The sequence below is a fragment of the Coregonus clupeaformis genome, chromosome 29, assembly GCF_020615455.1.
Source record: "Coregonus clupeaformis isolate EN_2021a chromosome 29, ASM2061545v1, whole genome shotgun sequence".
Lineage (NCBI taxonomy): Eukaryota > Metazoa > Chordata > Actinopteri > Salmoniformes > Salmonidae > Coregonus > Coregonus clupeaformis.
In genome coordinates this window covers 21667107-21689369 of record NC_059220.1, presented here as the reverse complement: position 1 = coordinate 21689369, position 22263 = coordinate 21667107, and the positions used below count along the sequence as shown (strand labels likewise).

The following is a 22263-nucleotide window of genomic DNA, read 5'->3' as shown; positions in this document are numbered from 1 at the left end:
AAATTGTTAAGTAATTCTGCTTTGAAAGTTGATAAACTTGTAATCTCACTTTGAGAAATTGGCCTTTGAATGTTTTGGTACCTACTGAATAGCTCTTCTTTGTCTACACCCATTCAGCATCGTTCACACCCTCTTAAGCTTTAGCCCCACCCATCTTGTTTCGCTCTCGGAGCGTTCAGAGCGCACACTTGACACTCTGGCCGATGAGTAGGGTTGATCCGAGCATTCTGACCTCAACGGCAGTCAAGCACCCAAGCTAACTGGCTAACATTGGCTAGCTTGCTAGCTACTTCCAGACACAAAATTGGGATTATGGTTAATTGTTTACCTCTGGATAACATGAAAACAGCCTAACCAGCACCCCACTGACCATTTTACTCACCCTAGCAGAGCTGGTTAGGCTGTTTTCATGTTATCCAAAGCATTGGTGACTGTAACTGTTGGTGACTCTAACAATTTTAATTACGCTTTTTTTGCCAAAGTTTACTGACACCGGCCATGTTCAACGGGTGGTGTGCGTTTGTAAATTCATCAGTTATTCTGCGCTCTGGCATACTCAGACTGAATTTACGAACGCACCTGAAATGGTTACTTGCATAGTAGTCTTTTGTTAAGACATGTAGGTAGCTAGCTAGCTAGCTAGATAAACAATGAACCTAGCTAGGTAAACAACGTGTCAAATCATACATGTAACGTTAGCTAGCGAGCCAGCCAGCTAACGTTAGCTAGCTAGCTAAACAATGAACCATAATACCAACTAATGGCGTTACTACCCTGCATGAATCTGCAGGTAGCTTACCAACCAGGTTCAATGTTAGGAAGCAAATGGCTCTGAGATATGAATAATAAGAGCATACACTTAACGTTAGCTAGCGAGCCAGAAAGCTAACGTTAGCTAGCTAGTTAAACAATGAACCATAATCCCAACTCATGACTTTACTACTCTGCATGAATCTGCAGGTAGCTAACCAACCAGGTTCACTGTTAGCAAGCAAATGCCTCTGAGATACGAATAATAAGAGCATTCACATAACGTTAGCTAGCGAGCCAGCCAGCTAACGTTAGCTAGCTAGCTAACAGTACACTTTAACTTGAAATGAAACCACTTTCTGTCAAAATTAGAAACGTAATATCTGAAAAATGTAGCTAGCTAGACTATCTTACCCGTATACATCATGCATGATGGACTCGTCTTCCTGTCACGGATGCCATGGTTGCCCTTAGTTTGAAGATGTAATCCGGAGACAGGTGTTTTCTCCATCTCGTTAGCTATCATGCTCTAATTCCACTGATTTCAAAACTCGATCCTCCAGAAAGTGGAGAGCAACACTTATGCAGCTCATGATACATTTAAAAAAAAAGCTGCTTTAGACAGGATTACCTACTACACATACTGACCAGCTCAAATAGACAGATGCGTGCTATATGGCAGACCAATCCGAACTCCTCTCTCGGCATGTCCAGCCCACTCATTATCTCAGCCAATCATGCTAGTGGGAAAGTTGCTGTCTTTTCTGTGGCTCAACCAGCTAGGCTCATAATGTAACAATTTTATTCGTATTTACAGATGGCATAAAAGTTTGTTATTAAGGCACATGAAAGTTCACATGTTCCAGAAGGCATTTCTGCCAAAAAACGCATTTAGATTTTTAAAAAAGTTTACCATTAAATGGCTCTCCTGTGAAGTAGTGACCCGCGACATACACCTAGCTTCCTGAAACGAGTCACAAATGACTAAAATGAAATATATACATTATGTTATTGCAGCATGCTTGTTTTCAGCTTCCAAACAGTGAGATTCTAATAAAGTGCCTGTAGCGTAAAAGTAAAAGTTGATGCCTGTATGTGATGAAATTGATCATAAAACCATGTTTGATGTTCCTATGAGATGAAGCTGTATGCATGGACTGTTGATTTGTTCTCATGCCTATACAGTGCCTCCACCATGCATGCAACGAATGACAATGACAGAGAACTTTTGTACATATTCGTTTTGTTCTTGTTAATAAAATAAAGATGTTGTAATAAAACTTTTAAAAAATTCGGGGGGAATGGATCAGCTTAATATTGCAGATAGATTGTATCTTCTATCAATGTAATTGTCTGCATCACTTCCAATCCCCCATGTTTTTTTTATTATTTTTATTTTTTTATATATATACTTTCAACCCCACCATCCTTTCCCTACTTGGAGTAAATTAGTGAACAACAATGCCCAGGCCTCTACTTCCAGTCTATACTTACTATCTACACCTTATGGACAGAGTTAATTTTACAATAATTCAATTATATATATTTTTTATTTTTTATTTTTATTTTTATTGCTCCTGAACTTCTTCTACTCTCAACCTCTCCGATCATTTTCATGATGTCCTTCCGGTTTGCTTCTATATGCCATATCTTTCTAACTGTGCTCTTTCCCAAAAGCTCCCAACATACAACCTATATACTTATTATGGACACAGTATGCTTACATTATTAGCTATCTTTGTTATTATTTGTTATTATTTGTTATTAGTCCCATCCTTCAACTCTATTCAATACCTCCCATCTATCTCTTAACACCATCCATATAGGATTTCTATTTGCCATATATATTTCAACCGTACTGTGATGTTTTACAAAAGTTCTGAACCTTTCTATTCTCATTGCTTCTACAGATTGTGAATTAAAAATAAACATTTTTGCTAAAAGTATTATTATATTATTGATCAATTGACTATGACTTTTCAGATCACCCAGTAATGCTATCTGCAAGGTTAGTTCCAGGTAAATATTGCAATCCTTTAGCCATTCCTGGACCTGTGTCCAAAAACAAGCTACAAATGGACAGAACCAAAACAAATGATCTAATGATTCTGTCTCTTGTTGTAATAAAACTTGCTGCCATCTGGTTCTTGAGTGATCTTTCTGAGCTGCGTGTTTGTTAAGATGCCTTCATTCTGAGAATGACTGTGTTTTAATGATGGTCATCAACAGCACACAGTTGGTCCCATAGTGTGAAAGGTTTTCAGTTGTACGCCTAATACCTCCTTGCCCAGAACACTAAGGAAATCATCAAGCTCACAGAGGCAGGATTAGAAAAGATTAGAATATTGTGTTCTTTGGATGAGATAAATGAAATCCAGCAGATGCTTGATTTAGTTAATTCCAGGTTTTAGGGGGAAAAAAGAGAGATCTATGTTTTGTACATAAGCCAAGTTTAATGGGCCACGACTGTTTGTCTCATATCTGGGCTATCATAGCAGCCGTAGGCTACAATAGAAAGGTTAGGCCTACATACAATAGAAAGGTTAGGCCCAAGTTTAATGGGCCACGACTGTTTGTCTCATATCTGGGCTATCATAGCAGCCGTAGGCTACAATAGAAAGGTTAGGCCTACATTTAAATCAAACATCAAATAATTACTCATCCAGTCAATAGGTTCCCCATACACCCAGGTAGAGAGAGGGAGAGGTTTGGAAACCAAGGAGCACAATACGAGAATAATGGAGCCTGATGATGAAGCGTCATCATTGCCTAGTGAATCTCCTAGCAACAGAAACATCTGCTTCTGTGAGGACCAATGAGGTTGCAGAGGGTATGGTGTTGTTACTTGTTTCACATAACATTATATTTTAAGATCCTAAGTGTTGCGTACTCTGAAGGGAGTATTAAAACGAAGCTACAGTGACTGGGTGTGAAGCGCAAACTTCATGCAAATCTTGTGGCGGGGATAATTGGCACAGACAGTAAATGTAGCAGCAACGGACGATCACACATAGGACACATCCAGAATAACTAATTTCCTTCATAGGCTGCCTACATCTGAAAGGACTGCTGATTTGCTGAAGTGCTTTATGAACTGTTGGAGATCGACATAAGGTAATTTTACAAATTAATGTAGGTTATATTTGATCAAATGTGTGGGTTATTCTTACAAATAGCTGAGATTCCAATAAGATAAACTGAATAAGATCATTAGCATTAAAGACATGCATCATCGGGATCATCATCAGATCAGTCAGTCAAAAACATTTTCTTTTTACTCACATCCAAGCAGGTGAGTGCATTATTTGTGTTACAGATATTTTGTTTGATACCTTGAATAGGAATATTACAGTCCCACCGTGCCTAACTGCAGAGGGAGTAAAATAACGTGTTTTATAGCCGGTGTCATTCAGCTGAAAAGTCACAAATTTGTCCAATATCAGAAATTCTCTGTTCTCTATCTCTCTCTGTCACACACACACACACACACACACACACACACACACACACACACACACACACACACACACACACACACTGACTACCCACGCACATACTCAACCCAATTTATTTGTAAATAGCCTTGTGTGGGGAAATGGCAATGGCCGTAAATATTTCAGCTCTGCCTACAAAGCACATGCTGCCGAAACAAGACCAAAAGCTGTTTTGATATGAAAAAAAAGTAATCTGTTTAATCTGGCCATGATAAATAGCCTATGCAGTGAGATGAAATATGAGAAAACATAGCCCACATTTTAACATTTTGCATCATATCTAGTCCATGTTTTACGGTTATGAAATACAGAAAAATAAATGTTCTGTGTGTGACTTTTTAATAAAACAGGTGTCTCTCTCCGGTCTCTATTCCTACCTCTCTCTCTAATTCTCTCCTTATCTATTATTCTCCTCCACTAGAGGCCCCTGAAGGCAATGTGTGTGGCTCAGAGAGTGGCCCAAGCAATCAGGAGGATTTTTGGCTCTGGGCTGTTACCATCAGGTAATGTATCGTGGATATGACCACTCCTGCTGGGGCTGTATATATAATTCTGTGTCACTCCACTAACCACATAATCTCTCCTTGCCAATGTGTTGAAAGGGAGAGATGTATCAAGGCTGTAATTGCAATTTTCCTTATTGTGTTTCAAGCAGTCGATTCCCTCTAAGAGAGATTAAACTATTCAACAACGTCGAAAGTTGCCTACTTCAAGAGGAAATATGCGAAAGAGGAGGATTTACATGGAGACCTACATGGATATTTTCCAAAAGTAGGAACTGCTTTGTTTGTGTTTACATGTTCAGACATCAATCTGTTGTCCTATGACGTGACACTTTAAATGTGACTTAGATTTCTGTCTCATAACCACAACCTCTGTTTCCTTAGCACCTGATACGTCAGGAGGACCGCAACTGCATCCTCAAGCTCTCCTTGGAGAAGCTGAGATTCTTGGAGGACCCTGAAGCCTACCTGCGACGCTCAGTGCTCATCAACAACCTGCTGAGGAAGATCCACCATGAGGAGGAGGAGGGTGAGGCGGAGGATGAAGAAGAAGAAGAGAGGCAGGGGAACTGTGACAGGGGCCCAGGCAGCCAGCGGCTGCTCTACCCTGACAGGAAGCGTGTGAAGGTGGTGGTGGCAGACTGCTGCTCTCAGTCCTTTGGGCTGAAGGAGATACCACACTACCACCTGGTGGCCTACCCCTCCCCCACATGCCTCTACGGCCTGGGCACATTTCCCAGCATCTCCCCTGGCCACGGGGCACAAGTTCTGCTCTATAAACTGGACGATAATGGGTGACTTAGTGAATTGCTGCCAAAGTACGGGTAGAAATTGAGATGGACCATGCACATCGAAGTAATTGGCAGGGAGTGGTTTGGTGACAGAACCCCCTATTCACTCAGAGCGGCACTCTGCATCTTGCTGTCTGACGCTATCTACATGCAAAATGGGAGGCTACGGCTTCTCCTGTGTGGTTTCTGATATGATCAACAGAGCAAGAGTCCGAATCAGGGTCTTCAAAGGGCATTTTTGTTACAGCGTCACTGCCTTTACATGCTGATGTGAGAGAGAGATTCCTTGCAGAAATGTGTTTTTATGGTTATAGCTCATGTAAACCTTGAGCATATTCAGGGGTACATACTGTACAACTAATGCACCTTGCCTCTAGCAGACTGATGACTATAAACACACTGCGATTTCGGACATTTGAAAGGGTCCTGAGAACGTTGATACATGCCTTCCTCGGCACTCACCAAAAAACAGAAAAATTATCGCTGAGCACGAACTCGTGATGCTCGGAGCCGGAGCACGCTGCTTAGACCACTGCGCTATGGCAGTTCACAATGCCCTAGCAAGCTGTGAGAATACAGAGAATACTGATGATACTTGATGGTAATATCATGTAGTTTTTTATAATTGGGTTTTAAGCCTTTCCCAAACCATAGCCCTAACCTTAACCACTCTGAATTAATACCTAAACTTAACCATTTTAGTTGTTTCTGTTTTAACCCTGTAACCATGCGGAATTAACCCTGAAACAGACGTTCATCCATAATACGTTGAATTTCAAAAGGAAACTATGAAATCTTGTTGGCCTCTACACCAGAGAAACAGCCAATGTTTGTGTTTGGAGATCTGGATGTCTCCTGGCATGCTTGTGTGACCATCAATCTACTCTGTTGTGTATATTGATATTTTCTATTTTGAGGTTTAATGTATTCAGGCCAAGAAAAATAAAACAGAACAGTAGGTCATTCCACAGCCTCATCTTGAATGTGCCAGTTTTAATGTGACTAAATCATTTAGATTCTCAAAGAGACAACCCTGTTTAGTGCTAATGTTACTGTTACTCATGCTAGAGGAATATCACTAACTTGACTCAGCAACAGCACATTGTCATATGGGTTTCTTTGATCATGTTCATGTCAAACAATTCCCTGTTTTTTCTAGCTAATTTTGATATTTTTATCTAGATTTCCCAGTTTTATGGGGCAGGCAAACAATGTTAAGGTTTTACCTAAAAAAAAGAAAGGTAAATAACCTATTCATGAATAGTTTGACTGTTCATTAACTTGTTTTTATTATTTTATTTTAAAATTTGTGCAACAACGTGAATATCAATTGCTATTGTCTTATTTTTTCTGTATTTGAGTACCAATAGTTGAGTGTGTTCAGTGTAAGGATTGTTTCTCCGTTATTGTTAAATGTCTAACAAACAACAATGACTAAAATGTTATTTATGCTATTTTACTGTATGAAATGTATATTTGGAAGAAAATTGACATATTCCTCATTAAAGATAGCTATTTTGCCAAAATACATAAGTAACACCATCAATCTGTTTCTAACAAATAAAGAGTGGAAGTTGACACTGCCATCATATGTTGGAGTGAATCAGCTACAGAGCATCCACTGGCAGACTATGATAGAAAAGGGCCTCTGACAATTTATGGATATTATGATGTTTCATTCATCCATAGGCCTATCTTTATACTCTATGGAAGCACATTTATTTAAAGGGACAAGATAAAACGATTAGATAAGCTTGTGTCAATACCCATGATTTGACCTGTTTACTCCATAGAGATAGATAGAGGACTCATCTTTATATCTGTGCCACTATAGCATCTGTGACAGCATGGGCAGCGCCATTGTTGTTTTGCAACTTGTCCAGAGAGTCAGCACTTTTGCAGTACACCTGTCCTTGAGCGGTCTAACAAAGAGGCAGTGTGTGTATGTGAGACACAAGTCTGTCTCGGCCTACCCCCTAATCCTCACATTAATCACAGCTTGTTATATTAAACAGTCTATATCAGTACAGCACAAACCTATTATGTTTAATCATTAATGCTTTCTTATTAAGCTAACAGCACATCTAAAATATAAGAGAATAATTTCCCAAAATCCCCCTTTTCACACCCACTGGGTGTGAACCCAAAATAAGAAAACCCAAAATAAGAAATTTCAGGGAAGTTTTGGATTCCCCCTTTTGACACCCACTAGGGTGTCACTCATTAAAATACAATACAAACAAAAATAATCACACTTTTATTAATAGGCAATAATGATAATAAAAAAGGCCTTCAGTCCTTCCATCTACACCCAACTTGTACTAGGTTGGCTACCAGCCACCCAGGAACTTTAAACCTTGACATAAGGAAAGACAAACATTCACAATGGTTAACTTGATTAATAAAGCATAAACAGGGAAGTACATTTTGGCCCCCTTTAGACACCCTCTAGGGTGTCACTCCACCACCTCACCAATAGCAAACCAAGGGTCATCCTTTGTCAACCCCATCTCAGTGTCTGCATCCCCTTCTTGAGCCCCTAGGAGGGGCATCATACCAGCCGTATGCACGACATCTGTAACAGACTTTCTCAGACAAGGAATTACACAGGCAGCACAGCACATGAATATTAGAAACACAACTACTAGGGTCAGAAATCCAGTAACCACCAACTTACCAAACCACTCCCCCAACCAGGAGAACAGTCCGTTTCCCTCCATTCCAGCCATGCTCTTCATTTCAGCTGATAGTTTATCTAAACCAACTAGGGCTTTAGAGATACTCCCGTCAGGACTGGTATTGTTAGGGATAAATGTACAACAATGGCTTACCATTCTATAGACACCACCCCTTTCTGCCTGATCTAGAGCCAACCTCTTTTTACTAAGTCATAAGAGTGAGATGGCAGATAATTGTTCAAAAGATCCCTTCCGTTGCATCCCTAGTCCAGCCAATAAATCGTTGTTGGTCGTAATAGATATAATTAATCCAATTCACAATTTTGTTTATTGTCACCCACTAAAAGAACGTGGTAGTAAACCCTTCCCCTAATTGTTTCATAGCTCGGTATCCATCCGATACCCCCCTTGGTATCCCAATCGCATCCATCTAAATAGGGATATTCTTCTTCTTGTTAAAACTCCTCCTACATCTGTTTAATCCTTGGTTCCTGGTGACTAATTCTAACTAGCTGAACCAGTATAACCAGGGCACATGTATCTAGCCACCCTTTTGGAATTCTCTGCCTTATACTGTCTTTACTGGCACACGCCCACCACACATCGGTTACAGGGGCTGTAAGGTTCAGAATTTTCTCCTGTGCTTCCGAACTTAAGTCTCCAATTGATAATTGGTGATGTCCCCATCTCTCTTTACCCCCCATCTGGATGTTCAGTCCCCCTCGGTCTCATATCCCCATCCCCAAGTGTGTTTAAACACTTGAGTCTAGGAACAATCCGCCGTGGGGGCCGAACACGAATATAATAGGATTTTATAATCCCAATTTGTTTATTGACATGTACCCCACCCGTTGGCTACGTCCCTAACTCTTATTTTGAATCTGACTGTCTGCCCTTCTCTGATTCCCATTTTGTAGGCCACTCATCCTTGACGGTCAGTATGTCGGGTCGCTTCTCTTCTCTTTTACTTCTTAACAATGGTAAGGGCATAGCATAATTGGTGGTGGATCTTGACATATCAAGACCATTGCCGAGACAATGATGCAACCCAAGTTATCCATATTCCCAAAAACCGCCAACCCTCTCCTGTCCTCAGTCTTTCTGCTTGGTACTACCCCATACTCACACCCTGAGAACACACTACAGTGATGATCGGTCGGGGTAGGAGATCTTCGTTAACAGAGGTGATCCCCAGACCCTATTGGTCCAGTTCTTCTCTCTAACTCTGCATGTGTTCAATGGTGCTTGTACAGTATGTGTTCTTACCTCTTTGCAGTGGGTAACATGGACCCAGGTTGCTCTTTCTGCTATTCTAATGGCAAAGGCAGTGACCAATATAACCTGAAAGGGCCCTTCCCAACAGGCCTGCTTCCAGTTTTTCTTCTTTAGGGACTGGATGCTCACCAGTCACCTGGTTAGATAGAGTGGGTCACCTTCTCCTTTAGTTCACCTGTGGGGCACAAAACCTCTGACATACGGGTGTGGTTAATAAACTATCTTCACACATGTTCAGCTCTCAATTTCTATTTCTGACTGCATTCTCTTTCTAGACTGTATCTTTTTTTTTTTTTTTTTTTTTTATATTTTGTCCTCTCCTTCGTATATATTTATTATTTAATCCTACCATCTCCTATAATCCTACCATCCCCCTTTTGACAAATGTTTTGCCCATGTGTCAATATTACCACCTACCTAAACAATCACTTATGTAATATTGGTAATTTATCATCCAATTGCCATCCCTTATTTTTTTTGACTGTCCCTTGCTTCTTTATTGCTCCTCCCACTTCCTTTGTCTTTTATGGCGGCTAAATTAGACTTTCATTCAGTTCAGAATCAATAGTAATCCAATCAATCAATCCCTTATCTTGTAAAAACACTCATGTTTAGTTCAAACTCTGTTCTACCCCGGCTCTCCCGGGCTTGACCTGAAGACTGATGGTTGGACATGACAGGTCCATAATTAAATCTTTCAAACCTAACACAAACCCCCTAAATTTAACATAACAACCCTTTATAACCATCATACTAGGTGTGTTGTTTTTTATTTGAAAAACCCAATTTGAAAAACAACAACCACAAATAGCCAGGCCCCACTTGATTTGGTAGCTCACTGCCTAACTTCACTACTGCTCCCCCTCGCCCTGGGCAACATTCCAATGAGATAAGCTAATCTCTTTCTCCTGGTTATAATTTTGTTAACCTTCAATTACCACCAGTAATCTAAAGATGGTAGTACACACAAAACATGATACAGATATCCCCAGTCCTAACCCATTAATAATTGTTTGTATCAATCTAATTCCTCATAACTAATCCATAAAACCACTCAGAATTCCTCGAGTATACAATGATTATTTAATTGATTACCCTAAATCTACTACATGTGATCTCATCTCAAATGATCCATTATCAATTATTTGATCAACCCCCTAGGAAAATCTGTCTCCCCTTCTGTTGTTCCTGTCCCCCCTGTAAATGTCATATTTAATTTTTTAGCCAATACAATCACGGTTACATCAACTGTTCCCTCCTTTGGCCATATACAAATCTTTCTGGTCCTTTTTCTCATTTGTTAGAGATATTACCAATATCTTCACTATTTTCTGGGAACCTTCTCTTCATGATTGCTACTGGTGATCCTGCCATCTCTACTTCTGGTGTGGTCTAATGTCTATATTAGGGTGTAAGGTAAATTATTCCTGTGGTCTTTTTCAGCTATACGTTTTATATCCCTCAGTTAATGGTATTTTCTCCCTAATATATCTTCATACTCTCCTTCTTTCCCTAAATGAGATTTAATCCCTTGCCTTTCCTCTACTATCCTTCTATCATTACTGGATCAATGATCATTACTGTAATAACTATTAATAATAATTGTAATAACTATTTCACATTAAATTGTGCCTTTTTCTGATAATGTTATAATTGTAGCCTATTGCATTACTTTAGTTTAAAATAGAAGTTTGTTTATTTAACAAATCTAGAACCCACTATAGGTTGGTGCTATTCCCTCAGCATAATAGCTAAAGCTACTTGCATTCCCTGGTCCCCGTAACGAAAATAAATTATCGTTCTATAATTCACCAACTATTTGCATACACCACTGGAGTTAAGCAACCTATCGAATAAAGTAATAACAATTATAATTCATCAAAGCACTGCCTTTCAGTCAAGTATTTAGACCTCTACTTGAAATCTTACAGCTCAATCTAACTCGCTTGACTGTCTCAAAAAAAATAATTCTCTCCCGCTAACCAGAACCATAAATTATTCTCTTTTGTCCTCAACTCAATTTTCACAGCTCCATCGCCATTTCAGTTCGCTATTCAATTTCTTTAACTGTTCTCTCTGATTAGACCCTAATTAATAAAACAAATACTTGCTATCGTTGATAAGCATACATTTAATGATATTCCTAGCATTTGAACTATCTCTCACTCCTCCCCTTGCTCCTTCCTACACAATGGGGAAGGCGCGGGGACCTTGTACATATTTTCATAGACCTTTCTAGAATACTTCTACTTAAGCTATCTAATTCAACCTTTCACATTTCTCAATCCACGTAGTAATCTAGGTCTTTAGCCCCAATGCGAAAGCTTTACCCACTGTCCCTACCTGTGTTCGAACCAGGGACCCTCTACATACATCGCCAGTCACCCCACACATTCCGCGATGCTTTCAAAGTAAATACTTCCAGTTCATAGAGCAAGTGATGTCACCAAATGAAAACCGCACTAGCTCTCACCACATTCAGCAACACAAAGTAATGCTCTCTCTCCCTTCACCCATTCCCTATTGAATAAGTGAGTCTTTCTATTTAACCCCAACCATGCTACAAATCTTCCACATCAACAAACCAAATACTCAGTAGTATCCGGTTACCACCCATACCAGCCGCCGAATTCCACTCATACATACAGATTTCACCTCATGCCACCGAAATGCCCAACAAAACATAATAGTTCAATGGAGCCCCCTATTGGCTCTCCACTGTTTATACATTACTTCCATACCCACATTAGTTATGGTCCGATTACCCATTAAACCTTATCACATGATCAAACAACGGCACAACCTTAAACTCATATTCTCTACTTTCTCACCCATTACGTACGTCTTCGTTCGGGTGAGCAAGTTCATACGTACAGTGGGGAAAAAAAGTATTTAGTCAGCCACCAATTGTGCAAGTTCTCCCACTTAAAAAGATGAGAGAGGCCTGTCATTTTCATCATAGGTACACGTCAACTATGACAGACAAATTGAGGAAAAAAAATCCAGAAAATCACATTGTAGGATTTTTTATGAATTTATTTGCAAATTATGGTGGAAAATAAGTATTTGGTCACCTACAAACAAGCAAGATTTCTGGCTCTCACAGACCTGTAACTTATTCTTTAAGAGGCTCCTCTGTCCTCCACTCGTTACCTGTATTAATGGCACCTGTTTGAACTTGTTGTCAGTATAAAAGACACCTGTCCACAACCTCAAACAGTCACACTCCAAACTCCACTATGGCCAAGACCAAAGAGCTGTCAAAGGACACCAGAAACAAAAGTGTAGACCTGCACCAGGCTGGGAAGACTGAATCTGCAATAGGTAAGCAGCTTGGTTTGAAGAAATCAACTGTGGGAGCAATTATTAGGAAATGGAAGACATACAAGACCACTGATAATCTCCCTCAATCTGGGGCTCCACGCAAGATCTCACCCCGTGGGGTCAAAATGATCACAAGAACGGTGAGCAAAAATCCCAGAACCACACGGGGGGACCTAGTGAATGACCTGCAGAGAGCTGGGACCAAAGTAACAAAGCCTACCATCAGTAACACACTACGCCGCCAGGGACTCAAATCCTGCAGTACAAGACGTGTCCCCCTGCTTAAGCCAGTACATGTCCAGGCCCGTCTGAAGTTTGCTAGAGTGCATTTGGATGATCCAGAAGAGGATTGGGAGAATGTCATATGGTCAGCTGAAACCAAAATAGAACTTTTTGGTAAAAACTCAACTCGTCGTGTTTGGAGGACAAAGAATGCTGAGTTGCATCCAAAGAACACCATACCTACTGTGAAGCATGGGGGTGGAAACATCATGCTTTGGGGCTGTTATTCTGCAAAGGGACCAGGACGACTGATCCGTGTAAAAGGAAAGAATGAATGGGGCAATGTATCGTGAGATTTTGAGTGAAAACCTCCTTCCATCAGCAAGGGCATTGAAGATGAAACGTGGCTGGGTCTTTCAGCATGACAATGATCCCAAACACACCGCCTGGGCAACGAAGGAGTGGCTTCGTAAGAAGCATTTCAAGGTCCTCGAGTGGCCTAGTCAATCTCCAGATCTCAACCCCATAGAAAATCTTTATAGGGAGTTGAAAGTCCATGTTGCCCAGCGACAGCCCCAAAACATCACTGCTCTAGAGAAGATCTGCATGAAGGAATGGGCCAAAATACCAGCAACAGTGTGTGAAAACCTTGTGAAGACTTACAGAAAACGTTTTGACCTGTGTCATTGCCAACAAAGGGTATATAACAAAGTATTGAGAAACTTTTGTTATTGACCAAATACTTATTTTCCACCATAATTTGCAAATAAATTCATAAAAAATCCTACAATGTGATTTTCTGGATTTTTTTCCCTCATTTTGTCTGTCATAGTTGACGTGTACCTATGACGAAAATTACAGGCCTCTCTCATCTTTTTAAGTGGGAGAACTTGCACAATTGGTGGCTGACTAAATACTTTTTTTCCCCACTGTATATATCGTTAGAAATTTATAGGTACCTCTCAAATAATCGCTTCGTGGTGTTTTTAGCCAATTCTTAATTGACACAAATCACTTCTTAGTCTTTCCTGACTCTCCAAAAGCCATACTCTCGCTGTCTCTAGCCCCTCCCCTCGCAGTTCTCCCTCCTGTGTCCTGTCAGAACAGGTTGTCTGTTTTTCGTTTTAATTTGTAATATTTGTCCGTTATTTAATTATTTAAAGTACGTCTATCTATTTATTTAAATCAAATTATTCCCACCTAATTAGTTAAAGTCGGTGCATATTTATATTTCAACGATAAACCAAATTATTTCAGTCTAATTATTTAACCAGTATTTTGCAGGGTCAAACATCAAACGTTAAATTAATGTGGCGTCAAACATAAAACATTTATATTTGGGAACTTAATCACATCAAGCCAATATCATGTTGTGTTGAACATCCAACGTTAAGTTGAATAATATATCAAATTTCAACTTAATTTCTTCTTTAAAACCAGTGTTATCTTATTTCAAACACCAATGTTACAGTTTAATTATATCAGTTCAATACATTTCAATTTAGTTATATTGACTATTCATTATTTTTACCTCTATTTTCAATCTCAACCTCGCCTACTATCCTCCTCCCTATCTAAAAAATACTCAGCTGAACCTAGCCGTACCCTCGTAGTTACGGACCTTGCCAGTCGCCAGTATTTATCTAAAATTTCCCGAACCTAGCCGTACCCTCGAAGTTACGGACCTTGCCGGTGTAATTCTTCGAACCTAGCCGTACCCTCGTAGTTACGGACCTTGCCGATAGCAATTACTAAGTCAATTATTCCCTGTATCTTCGAACCTAGCCGTACCCTTGTAGTTACGGACCTTGCTGATAGATTTCAGTATTTTCCCCGAACCTAGCCGTACCCCCGCAGTTACGGACCTTGCCGGTAGAACAATACTCTATGGTACCATGGTTTAACATCACATTCACCAAAGGTTTGCATGTCACAATATGGTGCTTATCTACTCATAATAATTCGTATAATAATTCATAATTTAGTTCACTTACATCAGACAGGCGTTTCACAAAATTAATTTGGATAAAGCCAATGTGCAGAACTTTAGTTATATAACAATGTCTGCTTACCTGTTTTTAGTAGTCCGGACTCTTTGTGAAACACACCGTCCAATGACAGAGATGTCCAATGGGCCGGACAATACCCAGCGAAGTCCCTTTACCAGATCACAGTCGGAGGTCACCAATTGTTAAGTTGCGTCAATTCAAATCTGGTATTGGAACAAAAGAGGTCAACACGACTTCTAAGATATACTAGTATTTTAATTAATGCAAAACACTTCAATGGTAAATATGATGTTCGTATATATGGGTCCACTGAAATACCACGCAGGGCAGACAGAGAACTGGTCCATTGTTATAAGTTCTTCTTTAAATACTCTGACAGAGATAGTCCCGCTCCCTGCTGGCCTATCAGAGTAGAGTCTGAGCGGGGTTTAGACTTACTCAGCCTATCGTTGGCGCACAGGTTGGTCCCAGTCCCTTGGCGCTTCACTGTTGCCAGGTGTTTAGTTGTTTTGCAACTTGTCCAGAGAGTCAGCACTTTTGCAGTACATATGTCCTTGAGCGGTCTAACAAAGAGGCAGTGTGTGTATGTGAGACACAAGTCTGTCTCGGCCTACCCCCTAATAGTTCCTCACATTAATCACAGCTTGTTATATTAAACAGTCTATATCAGTACAGCACAAACCTATTATGTTTAATCATTAATGCTTTCTTATTAAGCTAACAGCACATCTAAAATATAAGAGAATAATTTCCCACACTGCCTTCGACAGGAAAACCTGGAATTTTTTATTTATTTGCTCCTCTCATTGAACATGGAACTGGCTATATAGCTAAACCGAGCAGTTAACGTTACGGCCATGATGCAAGAGATGCTACTTGACTAGCTAGTTAATGGTGCCATGATGCATGATCTGCTGCTTGACTAGCTAGTTAACGATAATGTATTGTAAATACACAGTGCTCTATATCAGAATCAACATGACAAAATATAACGCAATTTGGACAACTCTGCAATTATCTCAAAGACCCGATTCATGTAGCACGGTTTCAGCAGATCTGTGGTGTGCGCGGGACGTTTTCTAGGAACCCAGTGGAGATCAGAGGAGTGGAGCGAGGTACTTGCACAACGTCAACGGCGTTAGCAATCTCCAGGGTGAAAGTGAGAAATGTATTGTCAACGGAGGCGGAGAAGGGGAACACACAGATAGTCTTCAGCAGAAGAAAGCCACCTCCCCTGGTAACAGTTGGATACAGGAAGGGGTAGATGCTTCTCAGAACGGAGCGGTGGTCACTCCTGCTGCGGGGGCAACGGCCGGGCACAGCGGCAACGTTTGCCGCCTCGCTGGAGCACAGGACCTCACAGAAAACGGCTCAAGTGGCGTCAACGGGTCCGGAGTGGAATGCACCACCGAGACCCCTGAGGACCCCAGTCCTTCAAGGAGCACTGTCAAACCCTTGCACACAAACTCTCTGACAGGCGATGCGGGGCAGGAGTTTTTAATCAAGAACACGTTTTTGTATTACCTGTTAACCTTCGGAACTGAGCTGTGCAACGAGCCGTTTTACGTCACCTTTTTCCCGTTCTTCATCTGGAACGTGGACGCTTACGGTAGCCGGAGACTGATCGTGGTCTGGGTTTGGGACATGTACCTGGCACCAAGGATGTCATTCGCTGGTCCAGGCCAGTCTCACCGCCCGTGGTCAAGGTGGAGATGTTCTATAATTCTGAGTACAATATGCCATCTACGCCCTTCTCACTGTTCCTGCTGACCTACGGCCGTTGGGAGGTAACGTTAAGCGCTTTTCAGACGACCAGCGGGATATCGCAGAGTACCCCGTCAAGTACACGGCTTGTCCCTCTAGTCAAAGCAGCTAGTGTCACTAGGGCGAGAGCCCACAGTCTATGCGACAGCTGCAGGTGATCATAGCAACGAAATAAACAAACATTATCAACGTGCGGAAAAAAACACGCTTTACTTATTGTTTTCCCCCTTACTAGCTCTGACTTTGCTAATAGCTACTTTATTGAGGAAAAATGTACTTACTATGACTGTGATATCGGGTTGTCCCACCTAGCTATCTTAAGATGAATGCACTGACTTTAAAATCGCTTTGGATGAGAGCCTCTGCTAAATGACTAAAATGTAAAAATGTAAATTTCGCCCCCCTGCCTTCTGTGAAAATGAATGGGCCTCTTAGCCTTCTTTGAAAATGGTGAACAGTGCCTTTATTCTGTGTTATTGGCTGACAGTAAATCACATGTTGCTGTTTGCTTTTTCAATTAGGATGAGGAAGTATCAGAGTGCTTCCCTGCTTGGCAGTGTTTTTATGGAACAGGCAGCTATTGAGGACAATGGTGTCAACATGAAGTTTCAAAGTAAGTTTCTGGTAGTCACTAGGGCTGTGGCGGTCATTACATTTTGTCAGCCAGTGATTGTCAAGAAAATAACTGCAGATCTGATGGTAATTTACCGTTAATTAACATGAACACATTTAGCATCTTGTGGCTTCCACACAATGTTTTATACATTTTAAGGCAGGCTACACACTTCATCAGTCTCTCATTCACAATTTGACAAGCATTTGATAATGCCTCGAATTTCCCAGCGGCATTCCCTTTGTGTGGCTGTAATGCCTCCTAAAAAAATCCATGCCTTTTACGGCCAGTGGCCGTTGTGCCGTTAGGCTGAATATAATAATTATAATTCCCTTCTCCCGGCTGCGTGCTCCGAAGCACCTTTCACTAACATGGCTCTCTCAGATATCTCAATTCTTATTAGTCAATGCCTGTCACGTGATCGGTCCTTCTCACAGGCTATAATTGAAGACAGACACATCGGGGACGCAACTGCGCGCGTCCTTATCGAATTCCGAGGCGCATATTGAAGATGTTCGAAGAACTGTCTTCGTTTACTTTTCGTCAGCCAACAAGAGGAGTAGGCCTAACGAACAGCAAAAGCACTAGCCTATGTCAATCTATTATCCCCTCAAAAACTTGACCTATTCTATTCTGTGCGAGAAATAAATATTCCAAACATAGTCTTGGACAGTTGTGCGATGCGATAGATCCCAAATTAATACAACCACTAGCATCAAAAAACCTGAGGCTGACGCAGCAGATCAGAACATTTAGCTTAAAATGTTGATAAACTATTAGGCTATTTCTTCACATTATAAGCACAGAAATGCGCACACGGCAGTAGGCTATAAGCAGGAATGTTCCAAAATGTAATACATCACGCATCTAATCAACTAGCTTGCCTGCTCTATCCACACTGATTGGTGAAGTAATTTAATGAGCTAAATGTAAAAAACTGTTGATTTCACAGGTTAAAAAAGGAACAGAAAGGAATTATATAAACCAGTACTTTTTGGGGGTTCGAAACGGTTAAGAACTTTATTTTGCTGGTCGGAACAGTCCAAACACACCAACACAGCCATGAAGAGGGCACGACAACACCTCTTCACCCTCAGGAGGTTGAAAAGATTTGGCATGGGCCCTCAGATCATCAACAAATTCTACAGCTGCACCATTGAGAGCATCTGGACTGGCTGCATCACCGCTTGGAATGGCAACTGCTTGGTATCCGACCGCAAGGCACTACAGAGGGTAGTGCGTACGGCCCAGTTCATCACTGGGGCCAAGCTCCCTGCCATCCAGGATCTCTATACAAGGCGGTGTCAGAGAAAGGCCCTAAAAATTGTCAAAGACTCCAGCCACCCAAGTCATAGACTGTTCTCTCTGCTACCGCATGGCAAACGGTACCGATGCACCAAGTCTGGAACCAACAGGACCCTGAACAGTTTCTGCCCACAAAGCCATAATAATACAAAATCGTTAGTTAAATAGTTAACCAATAGCTACCCGGACTATCTACATTGACTGTTTTTGCAATAACTCTTTTGACTCAACACATACGCTGCTGCTACTGTTTACTATCTGGCACTTTATTCCTAGTTATACAATGCATTCGGAAAGTATTCAGACCCCTTGAATTTTTCCACTTTGTTACGTTACAGCCTTATTCTAAAATGGATTAAATTCATTTTTTCCCTCAATCTACACACAATGCCCCATAATGACGAAGCAAAAACAGGTTTTTAGAAATGTTACATAAGTATTCAGACCCTTTACTATGAGACTCAAAATTGAGCTCAGGTCCATCCTGTTTCCTTTGATCATCCTTGAGATGTTTCTACAACTTGATTGGAGTCCACCTGTGGTAAACTCAATTGATTGGACATGATTTGGAAAGGCACATGCCTGTCTATATAAGTTCCCACAGTTGACAGTGCATGTCAGAGCAAAAACCAAGCCATGAGGTTGAAGGAATTGTCCGTAGAGCTCCGAGACAGGATTGTGTCGAGGCACAGATCTGGGGATGGGTACCAAAAAAGTTCTGCAGCATTGAAGGTCCCCAAGAACACGGTGGCCTCCATCATTCTTAAATGGAAGAAGTTTGGAACCACCAAGACTCTTCCTAGAGTTGGCCACCCGGCCAAACTGAGCAATCGGGGGAGAAGGGCCTTGGTCAGGGAGGTGACCAAGAACCCGATGGTCATACACAAGAAGACTTGAGGCTGTAATTGCTGCCAAAGCTGCTTTAACAAAGTACTGAGTAAAGGGTCTGAATACTTACAGTGCTATGAAAAAGTATTTGCCCCCTTTCTAATTTTCTCTACTTTTGCATATTTGTGATACTGAATGTTATCAGATCTTCAACCAAAACCTAATATTAGATAAAGGGAACATAAGTGAACAAATAACACATCAATTACATATTTATTTCATAAACAAAGTTATGCAACACCCAATTCCCCTGTGTGAAAAAGTAATTGCCCCCTTACACTCAATAACTAGTTGTGCCACCTTTAGCTGCAATGACTCCAACCAAATGCTTCCTGTAGTTGTTGATCAGTCTCTCACGTCGCTGTGGAGGAATTTTGGCCCACTCTTCCATGCAGAACTGCTTTAACTCAGTGACGTGTGGGTTTTCAAGCATGAACTGCTCGTTTCAAGTCCTGCCACAACATCTCAATTGGGATTAGGTCTGGACTTTGACTAGGCCATTCCAAAACTTTCAATTTGTTGCTTTTTAGCAATTTTCATGTAGACTTGATTGTGTGTTTTGGATCATTGTCTTGCTGCATGACCCAGCTGCGCTTCAGCTTCAGCTCACAGACGGATGGTCTGACATTCTCCTGTAGAATTCTCTGATACAGAGCAGAATTCATGGTTCCTTCTATTAAGGCAAGTCGTCCAGGTCCTGAGGCAGCAAAGCATCCCCAAACCATCACACCACCACCACCATGCTTGACCTTTGGTATGATGTTCTTACTGTGGAATGCAGAGTTTGGTTTTCTGACAGCATGGAGAGAGGGGGAGTGGTGGGGGGATCTCTGGCATGTTGGAGTATAAATAGTTAACTGTCCTGGTTACTGAGCCATAGCTAGATGAGAGGTGTTTCACCATGGTGAAAGTGAAGATCAAACATCGATAATAACACTGACTCACACAAATGTCCCTTAAAGCTAGAATCCTTAATTGAAACAATAACAAAGCTTACTAACCACCCCTGTTTTGCTAAAAATCTTAAGGAATGGGGCTGGAGAAATGTAAAACTCTGAAATTCACAGACAGAGCTATGGATGCAAGGACTGACCATCCATGATATCAAATGTATAGTGTTAACCATGTTTTGAGGCTATACAGTGTTTGTTTACATTTACGTTGTTTACAAGCTTACATTTTTGGGTTCTGATGGGGTACAACAGTTGAACTAAGTACATGAGGTATTTATAAGTTATATTCTTCATGAATCAATGGGTATATATAATTCATTTATAAGTCCAAAAATGGATGTAGCAACTAAGAATTCTAGCTTTAACCTACATGTAGTTGGACCCTGTTCATACCGTTCTCATTCTTTCCCAGGAAAATAATCACTATAGAGAATGAGCTGGGGTTTTATTGGACATGAGTCACACAAGGCTGTTGGTGTGCATAGTCCTTGTTCTGTGGCCTCCATGGAATCTCACACCAAATGGTGAAGTGATCTGGAACGTCACCCAAATACACATGAGCGCAGGACAGTATTTGTGTCATTTTTCTGCTTGTTAAATACTATAGCTTGCTTCATGACCCTTGGCCTGATTCTGCTCAGCGGCAAGAGCTCACTGTCCTGATGGGTTGTTCTCCTCAGCCAATTATGTTTCTGCACAACATGTCACCCCACCACTTTCTGTCAACAAACGTCTTCCTCTATTGTGAAATTACGAAAAAAATAAAAATGAATCTGTCAACGGGAAAAAAAAGGTGTTCCAGCCGGCACTGGACCTGATCGATAACTTCAACCTGAAGTACTGCTACGCCCCCCTCATCATCATCTCCCTGCACCTGGGCATGGGCCTCTTCTCCTTCACCCTGGACACCTGGAGCACCTCGCGGGGCAACACCACTCAGATCCTGGGCACCGGCGCTGGCGTGGCCTTGGCCTCCCACCTCAACCACTACCTGGGCCAGATGCCTGACCCCCCGCTGGACCAGCTTCCCCTGTCCACACTGGCCCTCAGGACCGCCCTGCTGGCTGTGGCAATGCTGAGGTTCTGCCTGGGCATGCTGGTGTTGCTGGCCAACAGGGCCCTCATGAAGGTCATCATCATACATCTGGCCTGCCGTATCTCAGGCATCCTAAGTGGAGACGTGAGGAAGGCCTGGCAGCACATGGAGGTGGAGCTGCCCTACAGGTACATCATGTACGGCACGGTGGGCTTCAACGCTCTCTTCGTGGTGCCCCAGCTCTTAACCTTCCTGCAGCTGGCCTGATGGATCTTCCAGTCCCCTGCCCTCGCCCTGCCCTGCTCTTCCAAAACCAGGCCCATAGGAACATGGGAAATTCACTCCCTACATGCACTGAATGTACAAAACATTAAGGACACTTGCTCTTTCCATGACAGAGACTGACAAGGTGAATCAAGATGAAAGACTACAGAAACCTCTTATCAAGGATCCCCTAAAGACTGAGTTGACAGGATGTCAGTACTGATCATTAAATCCTATTCCCTGTGTCTTACTTAGATTTTTTTATTCAGAAGTTGACCTCTTGTTTATCTTAATCTCAATTTGAAAGGAAACACACTAATGATTTTAGTGAAGTCAAGGGCCTTTGTATTCGTCTGGCATTGGGCTTCAGGTTAAGTTATGGATCAACCAGACT

General features: G+C 41.4%; 1 protein-coding gene and 1 long non-coding RNA gene across 2 annotated transcripts; both read left to right on the top strand.

Annotated features, from left to right (window-relative positions):
• Nucleotides 1-3658: 3658 nt before the first annotated feature.
• Nucleotides 3659-7066, top strand: LOC121544346. Its single transcript, XR_005996089.2, has 4 exons — nucleotides 3659-3864; nucleotides 4666-4747; nucleotides 4900-5015; nucleotides 5132-7066. It is a non-coding gene; the product is annotated as an uncharacterized LOC121544346 (long non-coding RNA).
• Nucleotides 7067-15985: 8919 nt separating this feature from the next.
• LOC121544457 (sphingosine-1-phosphate phosphatase 1-like) lies at nucleotides 15986-21872 on the top strand. The gene is made up of 3 exons (XM_045209056.1): nucleotides 15986-16003; nucleotides 16130-16681; nucleotides 21363-21872. The coding sequence occupies exons 1-3, from the start codon at nucleotides 15986-15988 to the stop codon at nucleotides 21870-21872; spliced, it is 1080 nt and encodes a 359-aa protein (XP_045064991.1).
• Nucleotides 21873-22263: the final 391 nt, after the last annotated feature.

Excerpts from the sequence above, each read along its gene's own strand:
- LOC121544457 (XM_045209056.1), top strand. Across the intron at positions 16,682-21,362 it reads GGAGACTGATCGTGGTCTGG|GTGTTCCAGCCGGCACTGGA; the intron begins GTTTGGGACATG and ends GGGAAAAAAAAG.